Source organism: Opisthorchis viverrini, assembly GCF_000715545.1.
Source record: "Opisthorchis viverrini unplaced genomic scaffold opera_v5_98, whole genome shotgun sequence".
NCBI lineage: Eukaryota > Metazoa > Platyhelminthes > Trematoda > Opisthorchiida > Opisthorchiidae > Opisthorchis > Opisthorchis viverrini.
The window spans coordinates 1,338,519-1,351,486 of record NW_008751755.1 but is presented as its reverse complement, the minus strand read 5'-3'; the positions used below and the strand labels follow the sequence as shown (position 1 = coordinate 1,351,486).

The 12,968-nt window shown below is 47.1% G+C and overlaps 1 protein-coding gene across 1 annotated transcript in view; it reads left to right on the top strand.

Annotated features, from left to right (window-relative positions):
- The window catches only part of T265_05328 (hypothetical protein), a gene marked incomplete at both ends in the record, with an annotated part of 95,938 nt that overhangs the window by 60,123 nt on the left and 22,847 nt on the right, over nt 1-12,968 (top strand). Inside the window, 3 exons of the mRNA XM_009170311.1 lie at nt 763-1,445; nt 4,665-4,821; nt 6,936-7,245. Coding sequence (XP_009168575.1) covers nt 763-1,445; nt 4,665-4,821; nt 6,936-7,245 — 1,150 coding nt within the window. The remainder of the gene's footprint in view (nt 1-762; nt 1,446-4,664; nt 4,822-6,935; nt 7,246-12,968) is intronic.

The window sequence follows — 12,968 nt, the reverse complement described above, 5'->3', positions numbered from 1 at the left end:
TGAGTCTCTCGCAGAACCAAATTAGTTTGCTAATGACTACATTTCGCCAACCGGTAAAATCCTTTACATTGGGATCTTTGCCCTTCTGAGTTAAACCACCCACTTCGGGAATCCCGTAATTTATCCTCATCGGTTCTGGACAGATGCAGTGGAGAAACTGCTAAAATTCTCTTGTTGATAGAGGTGTCCCTGTGCGGTATGTAACCTATGACCATTGCTTGCTTCAATAAATGTCTGGGCAAAGTAGTTTCCCGACGTTAATACATCTCGTAGACATTTCGTCCGAATCAGATATGGGAACTGATTAGTTCAGCTTGTTTTTTCCGACTTTCTGTTGTACTTTCAAGGCAGTCAGATCTCAGTCGGAAATGTTCAACCTGGTAGTACGCACCCTCTTCCCCCCATCGCAAGAGGTTACTAGACAAGATTGAGTCTTCTATGAAAACCTCATAGACTGCACTCCATTTCTTCTCGGTTCAACTTCCTATCACATCCTAACTCTACAACCTTACGCTTTTAGCTGCACGTGGTATGGTTTTAGCAACACTGCAAACCGTTTTTCCCCTTCATGATTCTCGGTTTTCCAGCACTTCACAAGTGTGAGAACTTGATTAAATCAAGAGATGCACACAGTGTTTGTGCCGCTTAGCGGTGATTTAACCAGCGCGGCGTAGGTAGACGGATAAATCTGTGGTTGATTTGTCGTCCTCATTTTTGTTGCACATTATCACATTCTGAGCCCCCCGTGTCCTCTCACCTTAGACGGTTTTGTTCAAAACTACAAGGACGCTAGCCAATACATCCCAGTTTCAACTAACGATGGTACTCGCCCTGACCAGCGCCATTCCTCCGCGAATACCCTATCGAATCACGGAGCAGCAGGTGGTATGCTGATGACCAATCTGCAATGCAGCGCCTTTTCTGATCACTCAGTCTCCAATCAGGCGCAGGTACCCACAATGTTACAGCAGCAGCAACAGGCAGAGTTGAAACATCAGATTACCTGCAGCCAACAACAACGACAGCAGCAACAGCAAATTGACCAGTATGCCGCGATGTCTAAAGAGGCGGCTGCTATGATGCAGCATCAGTCGGTGGTTGGCTCGCAAATGCATTTGCCTCAGCAGCAGCAACAACATATGTATCACCCAGCACACCACCAATCGCATCACTCACTTCTGCTTCCCCCAGGTGGTACACCTGTCCTCCAGGGTCAACCTGGGGTCACTCCCATGTATCAGAGTGGAACGCTTCCCGGCGGTCCACGTTATCTACGACAGCAAAGCTTTCCGGCTCATTTTGGTAGTCAACAACCGCTGAGCCGTACCGCGACTCCAGCGAACCCGACAGATATGACTGATTTCTACCAGCAACAGCAACAACAGCATCCTCACACTCAACAGATGGTCTACGCTCACCATCAACCACAGCTGCCGCCGGTTCCAGTAAGTCTTTGGGTTTTTTTACCGAGTGCTTGTTTTCATCCCGTTCGAACACTTTTTCGATGCACTAGAGAGAGAAGTGTCCCATATACATCCTCGGTTTATGAACTTGATACGCTTTTACGTGCGGAGAAAGGAAAACTGGTTTGATTCTCGATACCTTTGTTCAAATCAACTTTCCCTTGACACAAGTTGAATTGCGTCTATCCCTTCGAGATCTTGTGTAGATCATGGTAAGAATCACCCGCCAAACGAAGATCTGATATTCAACCTCATCGCACCGTTGTTAATGGGCGGTGTTGACTACTTTTTACCCCATCAGTCAACAGTGAATGACATTCGACCGAGTCAATTCAACGAGTGCTTACAATAGTGTCGTTTCAGCACAAATTTGATGCGCACAAAACAGGTCATTAGTGGGCAGTAAGATTTCACCGTTCCTTAGGCACCAGGGAGAAAGGAATTTAGAATTTAAAGGCGTAACCTTAACGGTTGATTGATGGGGCATATGTTCTGTGGTTTCCAAGGCATGCTGACTGCCTTGTGTGTGAACAAGCGTATTGCACTACACCTGAACACTAACCTTGTTCTTGTTTCCCGATGAAAACCTTCCCGAAAAGACCAGGAAGCCATTTGTGGGGTAAGTTGGGTCGAAACCTGAAGGCTCCCACCAAATAGGTCACTTCAAACAAGTTGACTGGGACCCGCTGGATAATCAAGATCAGCAGCATTAGCTGTCAGAACCGCCTGCTTGCCGTACAACACCTACAGCTGCTACAGTTTCGTTTGCGGATGGTTTAGGGAGGTGTAGAGGGCGAGATAGCCCAGGTGGCTAGAGCGCGAATTTACTGACCGGAAGGTCCGTGGTTCGAACCTGACCTCTGCCTCTCGATTTGCCATGTCTAGGCTGGGGCAACCTGGCAGTATCCCAGCCCTCATGCTTCCCTCGGGTGGCATGGCAGCTAGGCACCGAAAGGGTTCTACAGCTGAGCGATTTATTAGGGAGGTGTAGTCTGTAGCTGATATAATTGATGAGTAAATACAAGGTTGTCGGTGGACTCTTTAAGGAGATTGAGAGGTAAGCCACTTTGGATGCCTGAGCGCTTCTCCGGGCGTGACTGGCAATGTCTCTAGCCACTGATATGTGTCGTCTCGTGGTCCCCATCTAGGGAGACGGTAATGGCCAGCACAACTGAGTTTGCTGCTAACGGCCTTCACACTTTGCCGTCAAGCCATTGTTGATGTGGAGGCTTGAATTAATGGACTGGAACACAACAGCAGTCACTCTCCAAAAGCTTCAGGAGGATTTGAAGTAAGCATTGGAAAACTGGGACTTGTCTGATCGCCTCATTAAGACCTGCTACTCATGTAAGTGTTGCTGAATAGTTTTGTTGGTAGTCTACCTTCTGTGGGTATGCTTCATCATAACTAAACTGACAGGGTATCGATTGTTAGCCCCGAGGGTAGCTGATTATGCCCCAATTTCAGATGTCCCCGAACGATGCGCAGAGAAACCGGTTCCTTTCACGATTCACTGGCGGCGGTCCGATTTGACAATTTGTTTGTCGTCGGTGGACAAAAAGTACTTGGTACATGTGATGGAGAGCTAAACTTTATCCGGAGGGTATATTTGGGCCTGCTAATTCAGTACTTACTTCTTTTTACACTCTGAGCTCTTTATGACGAAAACTTTTTCCGTTGGAGCTAAATCATTACTGTGCGGCAATCGCTGATGAGATGTCAAATGGTAATGAACGTTAACAGTTCGTCAGTTAGTTATCTGGGGACGTGGAGTCGCTACCACCAAACCTTGATAATGCCGCTACTCTTTGGAGAACTGAGTTTCAAACATGCACGGATTCTTCCAGTCAACTTCACCGTCCCCCCTAATGTTGTTTTCAATCAAAACGCTTCAAGCTGACCAGAGTTCTGTGCTAAAAGATACTGACCTTGAACAGACAACGAGCTTCACACATCATTTTGCTAACTTGCGACCAGTGTTTTCGTCGCGTCACCTCTCACGATATCTACACGTGTTCGGGGGCCAAAATCCATGAAGCGCACCTTGATAATGGTAAAGTAAACTTGTCAACTGTATCACCGTTTGTACATATGGAACCAGGCGGAATTGCAACCTGGGAAATTTCGTGTCTCTGAAACTGTCCCTTCGAAATGCGTTGCCTAAAGAGGATAATACTATCCAGCATTTGTGCTCCGATCCCTCTAGGACGCTTACTGATTGAGAATGGCTAACCGACTGAATACCTGTACGTTCAATTGGCCATTGCTCTGCAGGTTTTTCATCATGTAAAACAACAAGGTAATCTCATAGATATCCAGAGCGAGGTTGATTTGACGTTCCGTATTGCATCGTTGGGGGCGAGATGAACCAAGTGGTTAGAGCGCGAATTCACTGACCGGGAAGTCCGTTGTTCGAACCCAACCTCTGCCTCTCGACTTCCCCTGTCTAGACTTGGGCAACCTGGCAGAATCCCAGCCCTCATGCTTCCCTCCTGTGGCATGGCAGTTAGGCACCGAAAGGGTGCTACAGCTGAACGATTGCATCGTTCGGGAGGTCGTAACATTCCCCTGTGGGACAATATTGGTAAGCTGGCGCCCATTTGGTCTCCTCCTCTGAATGGCCCTATCTCGGATGCCTCTCCGTTACCTTCATCCACCGCCTCATTGCTGTCTTAGTAGTAGGCTGTCAGGATTTCATCTTGCCCCGGAGCCATTCCGGATAGCAATGTTTCACCTTCAGAACGGGTTCTGATCGTTTGTTCCTACTGCTGCCGTAAAAATCCGGCGACTTTCTGTTCAATTCCATCCTCGGTTGTACAAGCACGCCTCTTAAAGGCAGAAGACTGATTTATCCTTCATCTGGTTACGAGAACAAATCCGGTCTGACTCCTCACTCGACTTCATCGATCCATTTTCGTCCAGTCTCATTGCATCCTTCGAGTTGCTTGATGTTCCGTTACTACTGAGACCTAGATCTCTGCCGTCCTCTGATGTTGTCCGGTTCAACCTCTTGGAAGTTTGATTATGCTCGGATTTACAACAATTTCGCCGTCCCAATTGACCTATTTGTTAATGGTAACCGATTCTACTGACTTTTCGGGACTTCTTAAGGCTGCTTTCACAACCTTTCTAGTCATTCGTTTGTCCCTCATCTTGCCGCACCTATTAGTTCCGCAATTGGATTGCTTGTCTTTTTTTCAGCATCCACAAACATCCGAGCTGCCCCCACCCTACGGAATGCCCAGCGGTGCGATCCAACGCCAAATGGTCTACTATCCCGGTTCGATCACTCCCAGTGGGGCGTCTCTTAAACGTGAACCACCCACTGGCGGTTCCATACAAGATGGATCGGCATACGGTACGGTTGTTTTGGTTTGGTTTGGTTTGGTTTGGTTTGGTTTGGTTTGTCATTGTGTTTATTTTCCTCCTCCGTGTGCGTGTGTGACGTGTCTGGCTTGATTTTCCGGACACGGCACGATGAATCCGCGCATCCACAGGCGGTGTCGCTTATCAGTTGAACCTCCTCTCCTCCGTTCTGGCACCGGAAAATACCGCACACACACACCGTTTGGGTTGTTTGTGTCCAGTTTGAGACTAGTTAATGTCGACTCCGTTTGTTAGTAGTCTGATAGTGAGCGAAACCCTTTGTGGACAATTCTTTTCTTCATTATGCGGTAAAATTCCCACCTTATGGGGAGGGGTATGGATCGTGGGGCCATAGAATGCTTTTCCTGCCGTAGTAGATGTATTATCAACAGACACTTCCGCTTGTTTTCGTCCGTAACTGAGTAGGAAAAGGACGACAGCCGGAGGTCACGTTATGCTTAACATTGCTTCCCAGAAAAGTCTTTCCAGGTGAAGAAAACCTGCGCTCAACGAACGTGTACCTATTTGGGGGCTTCAGTAGCGCGCATCTCGCGAATCTCTGAGGATGTTCGAACCCATAACCCTCCGGATGGGGACTGACGCATCCAGCCTCAAATGCGATGAATTTGCACCTGCACAGGGCATCTTATACCATCATCCTTCAACCCGGCAGTTCTTCCCACGTGATCCAATGTTGTTCGGTTGCTCGAGTGACGATTTCTCATGGGGAGGCCTCTGTAATCTTCATGATCCTTCCCCTTATAAGCTACTCTTCCGTCTCTGGCATTCGCTTGGCGCCGAACCCCGTCGACCACCCAGACAGACCGTCCAAACCACTTCTATACTGTTTTGGCAGTTAAACTGTTGCCGATGCAAGGCACCAAGTGAGATCCCCTCACACCCTTTCTGCCGCTTTTCAGACTGCAGGTACAAAGCGTTCATATTCGAACACATGTATGGAACTTCTGGAAAAATTCAACTTGCATTCGACTTGTCCTCCAGCCACACTGTGGGATGGTAAATAGGAATTTCAAAATTTAATGTGGCGGGAAGTTTCCTGAATGCCATGCCGAACCATCACAGTCACTGACCATAAGTACCTCGGTACAAGGCTGCAACGCGGTTTATCGCTTTCCAAGTGCAATCATGTTAGGCGGAATTCCACATGGATCCCTCATTATCGCTCCCACTCAGGTGCTGCTACGGCCGAGAAGTCCATCCCACACAAGATTGGCCCAGAATTCAGGATGCTTGCCGGTCCGGCATCAAGCCGAGATCTGATTGGTCGAAAGTCTGGGCCCAACAGCTAATCATGTCCCAGTATTGGCCGAATGCCGGTTGCCAATGGCGCATTTAGAACGCGTCAGAATTTCCAGAAAGTTATAGCCGCCTACGCTTTATATATGAAGCGCTGTACAGGTGTTCCTGACTTCGCTTTGGGCGTTAATATACCTTGTGCACTCAGTGAGAAGTCGTTGCTCGAGGAGCCAGTCAACACGTGTGACCGCGTGATGTGGATCCCGTGATTGAAGGATGAGCGGCGCTATATCCTGTCTAAGTGCGAGTTAATCACACTGTTGATCAACCACTCGTCGCCGAACAGTCAAGTGTTCAAATTACTAGCCGGGAGGTCGCGGGTTCGAGACTCTTCGGAGTTTCGTGAGATGCACACCGCTGATGATTCCCAATAAGGATGAAACAGCTGTACAGTGCTTCTGGGCTTTTCAGCATAGATTGGTTTCACTTACAGGACGAAATCTCCACAAGGGGTAGTGTGTTCACACCATAGAAGTTTACCCTCGCATAGTACCTTCCTTTAGGTCAGCAACCTACCTTGAAGAATCCACGGATGTTATCCCTCAGTCATACCTTAATGTGTGATACCTACGGAAGACGGGTCACCTCCCAGTGAACGCCGAATATTCTCTATCTCGGGCGGGGGTATTGAATAAATGACGTAAACGAGCAGCAATTAGTCATATTTATTACGCACCTAGAAAATGCGTAATTGTGGAAATGTGTTAAAAGACTAACTACTCAGCTTCTGACACAGGTAATTCGTTGCTTTCTCGCTCCGGCTCTCAGTGTGATTCTCTTTCCGTTTAGGCACTTTGCTCCAACGAGGTCAGCTCACTGGTTCGATGATACACGATCCGGCTTCCGCAACGGCTGGTGCCATGTCCCCTGCAAACTATCCGAACTCAGCCTACTACCATGGAAGTCAGCAGGCGCTACACATGATGTCTAACATGTGTCATAATGGGATAGGCGCCCCACAATCAGGGCATGCTACTCTCTACTCACCAGCACAACAACAAGCGGCCTTCTACGCCCAGCAACAACAGCAGCAGCAAGCGCAGTACCCGGGATACTACGGCCAAGCGCTACAGCAACCACCGGAAGCACTTGCACATGGGTAAGTAGACCTAGTCTGTCAGGAACCGTAAGACCTTCACCATAGGTTTGTGTAGTACCACGATTGACAGTAGGTTTTTCCTGCAACCCACTTGTTTGCCACAGCATGAGCAACTTACACGGTAACCTGTAACTTCACCTTCTGCGAGTAGTATGATCGGTTTGATTCACGTGATGCAGCCTTTCACGTGGCCCAGTCGTGGTGTCAGAGCAGTATTTTAACCTGTGCGCGGAAGGGATATCACAGCTTCCGGCGCAAAATAATGCTGTTTCTGAGACTAATCTCTTGTTTTTTTTGGGACCCGTTCATGCTATCGATTCGTAATGAGCGAATCGACAGTCTCGTTAGGTTTGTGCTAACCACTATTGGGTAATTTATCTAAATGCTGTCAGCTTGGGTACTTTTATTGGTTGTTAATTGGCTACTAATCTGCATTGATTGTATGTTAGTTCACCGCTACAAGCTCTGGTTTGAGTTGCTCGAACCCTAGCCTCATGCTCGCGGATGAACCGATTGAGGTAGTAGACAAATTTGTTTACCTGGGCAGCTGTATCAGTCCCGGTGGTCTCGCGAAAGATGATATTTCCATCCGGATTGGGAAGGCCAGAGCAGCTTTTGCGAACCTACGTCACCTGTGGCGTAGGCGTGACATCAGTTTCTCTGTCAAGGGTCGGGTTTACAATGCTGCCGTGCGCTCCATATTACTATATGGATCAGAAACCTGGCCGCTGCGCGCCGAGGACGTCAAAAGACTTTCAGTGTTTGACCATCGATGTCTTCGGAGCATTGCCCGAATCTGGTGGGAACACCGGATCAGCAATTCTGAAGTACGTCGAATGGTATTCGGGAGAAATAACTCACCCTCGATAGATGAATTGATCACACTGCACAGGTTGCGCTGGCTTGGCCACGTGCTGCGTATGCCAATCGACCGACTTCCTCGAAGGGCTCTTTTCGCCAAAGTCGCGCCTTCAATGGCGCTCGTGCATCCAAGCTATTGCCTTCAATGCATAGCTCCTTTTCCAACCCCCCCCTCCACTTGACAGCCCACTGACAGTGCTGGATTTATGCACCAATTTATCAGCTCCCGCCTGCAATGCGCAGCTACCTACCTCCCCCGTAATCATCGGTGAACGAAACTGTGGCAGCTACAACCACCACCACGAGTACGCGGTTATTACAGCTGACAATGATGATGCTTTTTGTTCTACGCATGTATAGTGCCTCATGTGATACAGCTGACATTTGTGTCCCGGAACTTCTCTCGTATACTTTACTGCCAAAAGCGACTCCCCTCTTGGATCACCTGCTTCCCTCTTTTCACTGGCTTCTGTGACATTTTCTGTCTGGTTGCCGACGGTCAGCTACAACCATATCGGGCTGTCTTACAAAACTTCGAATTGCCGCGCCAAGACATCCCCTAATCAAGTGACACACATCCACTACTTTTCTCGGTTGGATTCTCAGCTTACCAAATCCGGTGTCCAAAGCGGGACTTTGTTACCCCTAGGCAACTGCGCCTCAGCATCTCCTTTGTTGTCTCAAGTCAATTCGGTCTGCCTTACTCTAACACCGTCACCTCATGATAACGGTATCGTCCAAGCTGTTAAGTCTTATATTGTCACCAGAGACCACAGTTCGAGATGATGAGTCACGACGATGCTGATGGTTTAATCCTCGTGAATCCAGTGAGTGATGCCGCAAGGCGCAATGTTGCACTACCGTGTTGCCTAATGAGATCGTGAGCGCAGCTCATCTGGATAGGTCTCTAAGTTTTCTAGTTTTGTTGTCAGTGTTAGTCTGTTGAGTTAAATGTGAATAGAAGAACACCGAGCTCATCATCCATTCTTTCATCACTCTTTTTTAAAATTTCCACTGCCCTTTTATTAAACAAAATTCAAAGCCGTGTGGAATTATTCACTTTGGACAGCTTCGTGCCATCCCAGAGTGTGAATTTTGATTGAAATTCTAGAATAAATAATGAATAATGGTTTTGAGGTAGAAACGGACCCGCGCACTGTTCCAAAATGCAGCCGAATAGGCTTAGAAGCTCAATTATTTAAGTTTCTTCAACAGGTTCTCATGAATAGCTCCTGTTAACGGCACTCGAGAATAGTTTTTCCGTGGAGAATTGACCCAAAAGCAAAGCAATATTTTTTAAGAACAAGGAAGCAGACAACGGACTTACCTTCACCTATTTTATCCCAAACCACAAGTATTACCGTTTCTTGTGTCTGCATTCTGCAATAGCGACAGTTTTTGATCTGGCTGTAAATATATTGATTTTAGGGCTTACGTAGGTTTTCTGATCGTTTTTTTTCAACAGACTAGGTAAATCGTTGGTAGGGGAAGTTGAATAAACCAACCGATAAATCGCACATTTGACTTTCGTAAACCCTTCGATAAACTCGATGGTTTTGTTGATTTCGATAAGTTTTCCCCGTTTATGTCTGATTATGCACAGTCGCTTTTTCGTCAGATGGCCCAGTTGGTTAGAGCGCGAATTTACTGAACAGAAGGCCCGGGGTTCGAACCCGACCTCTGCCTCTCGACTTCCCCTGTCTAGGATTGGGCGACCTCGTGCCTCCTTCGGGTGGCATGGCAGCTAGGCACCGAAAGGGTGCTACAGCTGGACGGTTTTTTCGTCAGAACTACACAGTATTCATAGGAATGTTTATGAGCTTCCTCACGGTCGTCATAAAATACGGCCCTTCCATTATGCAATTTTGTTAGACCTTTTCGTAATCGTACTGCATACCCATGTCGTTTTACCTGTTTTGTCAAACTTTTCATATCGTATTGGGTCCTGTTGCCCTTTAATGTGCGTACTTCTCATCCTTGTTTTGTCTTTGGTGTGTGTGTATTGCAACTACATTACGTACTTTAGTTTGTTACATCCCACGTATGTCTGCAGCTCCTTACACGTGACATTCTGTGATGCTAAACCTAAAATAGTACGGACCATCGTTGTACAGATGTAACGGATTTTATGCCCCCCCCCCCGCTATAGATTGATTCCAGCAGTCTGTTGGACCACGTCGAGCTACGTGCGCAACCCCAAAAGCCAAATCTTTCAAATGGAAGTTTTTCTACAAATGCGGCACTATGAGCATAATAATAAAATGAGAAAACTTTACAAACCTCAAATCGTGGGACTATAGCGGTTTCTATACACCGGTTTAGGAACTGGTAATTCTCAACTGATCTCAAAGTCCACACTGGCTCAAAGCCACGCGTTTGCAAGCTAGCGAAACCACCTGTGAAGTTAAACAACACGTCCGATGACAAGGTCAAAGAACGGTTTATGTTCAGGTCAAAAACAAGAAGGGTAGTGGTACAAGCGCAAGCCAAAATAACAAAAAGGGGGAATTGCGCTGTACAATATAAAAATAGAAGAAAGGAATCAACACCCCCTAGGTTTGTCTTACGAGTTGCGTGGACTATCGGGTCACCCTATAGGCATTGTCAGTTTCAATGTTGCATGAATTAACCACCGTGGACCGTCATTTGAGCATGTTGGCAGTTTACCTGTTCACCTTCCGACTTTACTCTCTTGGGTTCACGCCGGACACCAGATGCTCGGCTAAGTGTACACGTTGCTTAGCGCAAACCGAAGGTGGCATTACCTGTTTTATGCGCGATTTCATCGGCGCAGCTTGATCTGGTTCAGTAAATCTGAATGACCGCTCAAACGAAAGTGGTGTGACAATGAACAAAATACCTATCCCGTAAAACCCTAAAACTGCAACGAAGAAGTTGCCCAGTGGGCTTCAACCGTATGCCACGCTACCTGACTGGCGGGCCAATCGGATGGTTACTGGGTCGTCGTTCGATGGGTAGGGCACATCAACCACCAAGTGTGAACACGTTTTCCTGTTCAGACGTGAAAATTCAGATGCGTCGAACGTGCATCGGTGGAGTAGTGGTCACACGCTCGGTTCGCATGTCAAATGTCCGGGGTTCAAATCCCGGCACGGCCATTGGATATGCACTACTGGTGAGCTCTAATAGGAGCGGAACTCGAGTCCAGTGCTTCCCTTTGGTGTGGACTCACCGGAATAATTACTCCATAACAGGAGAGAGTGGTGCGACTATGAGCAAAACCCACAAAACCCCCAAAACTGCAAATCTGGTAATGCTTGATCGGGTGACCGTACTTGATTAGAGGACAGATGATCAAAGCTGCCAAACAAATACAGGGGCTGGGATCGATGGAAACCGGGGACTATCTTGTAGGTATGCAGACCATGTGTTGAGTTATGTCCAGCGTTACGTTAAGGTCTGGCGTGACTTGCAACTTAAGCACTCGGCCAAAAATATGATTATTGGCCACTCACTGAACGAAACCAAGGTACAGTGCGCGGTTAATCACTATCTGAGCTTGACAAAGACACAATACTGGCATACGATAAATCCAGACGAAGTTGCAATAAGCTTACCGAGGACACGAAAATTATGCATAGCTTCTTCACTGACGAGTGCCTCAATGTTACAGAGATTTTCTGTGTTGGATGTAAGTTGCATACAGCATACGGTATCAGCCATGTCCTCAAATCTACTAAGGTTGGAAGAGGTTCTTGGATGATATGAGAAGAATGAGAGTGCCAAATAAAGCCCGTTTGTGATTCTCCTTGTTGCCCAATATGTCACAAATGTATATTATACCAGTGGTCACCTAAAAAGGTTATGTGACAATCAGGAGTAATTCATTTTAGTGAGAAAAAATAGGGGAAGAGGGCTTGAACGGGAGGCACATTTGGTCAGTGTGTCACGTGATCAGGTTAGTGACGTCAGTGTTAGATAGGCTTGTGGGACCGAATTTTTCGCTGACCAGCTGTTATCGCATAACCTTTTTTTGGATGCAAGCATTTGGATTCCAATCGCCTCCTTGATCAGTGATAGTCTGGATCGTACCAGCGGTGATCACTTCAGAGATACGTAGTATGTGACGTCAAAGGCGTCGATGACGTGACCGATTTCGACCAGATGTGATGCGATTGCACTGGAGTCCCCGGTTTCCTCCGATCACCACTCAGAGACACTGGGTTGGGTTCTTGCATTCTGTCGGACAAATTGTCGTACTAACCTTTTTTGGATGCAAGTATTTGGATTTCAATCGCCTCCTTGGTCAGTGATAGTCTGGATCGTACCAGCGATGATCACTTCAGAGATACGTAGTATGTGACGTCAAAGGCGTCGATGACGTGACCGATTTCGACCAGATGTGATGCGATTGCACTGGAGTCCCCGGTTTCCTCCGATCACCACTCAGAGACACTGGGTTGGGTTCTTGCATTCTGTCGGACAAATGTCTTGTCGTACTACCAACGTACAGTGCTCGACGTGAGCATACAAATGAGTACACACGGAAGCTGTTAGTAAAACATAGCCATTCGCCCTTCATACCTGATACCTGATAGTAGGACTGGGACTGAAGCTCAAACACATGTTAACTGTCATGTCTTTTGTAGTAACTGAGTTTCTAAGCCACTGGTAATTGGTTCATCATCTGAGACACCTTTGAATGGGAACTTAATTAGGCGGGCTTCTTCCAATTAGCTTTTACAAATTGTGTAGTTTTGAGTACTAACGGTTCTGGATATCTGTTCTGCGTGGATGTGCGTCCAAACCGTTGGAGGACCATATCTTCAGAGTTCCCTCAGTCAATAATCCAACTGTTGCAACTATGATCATATTGAAGGAAGAATATATAGTCGTGAACC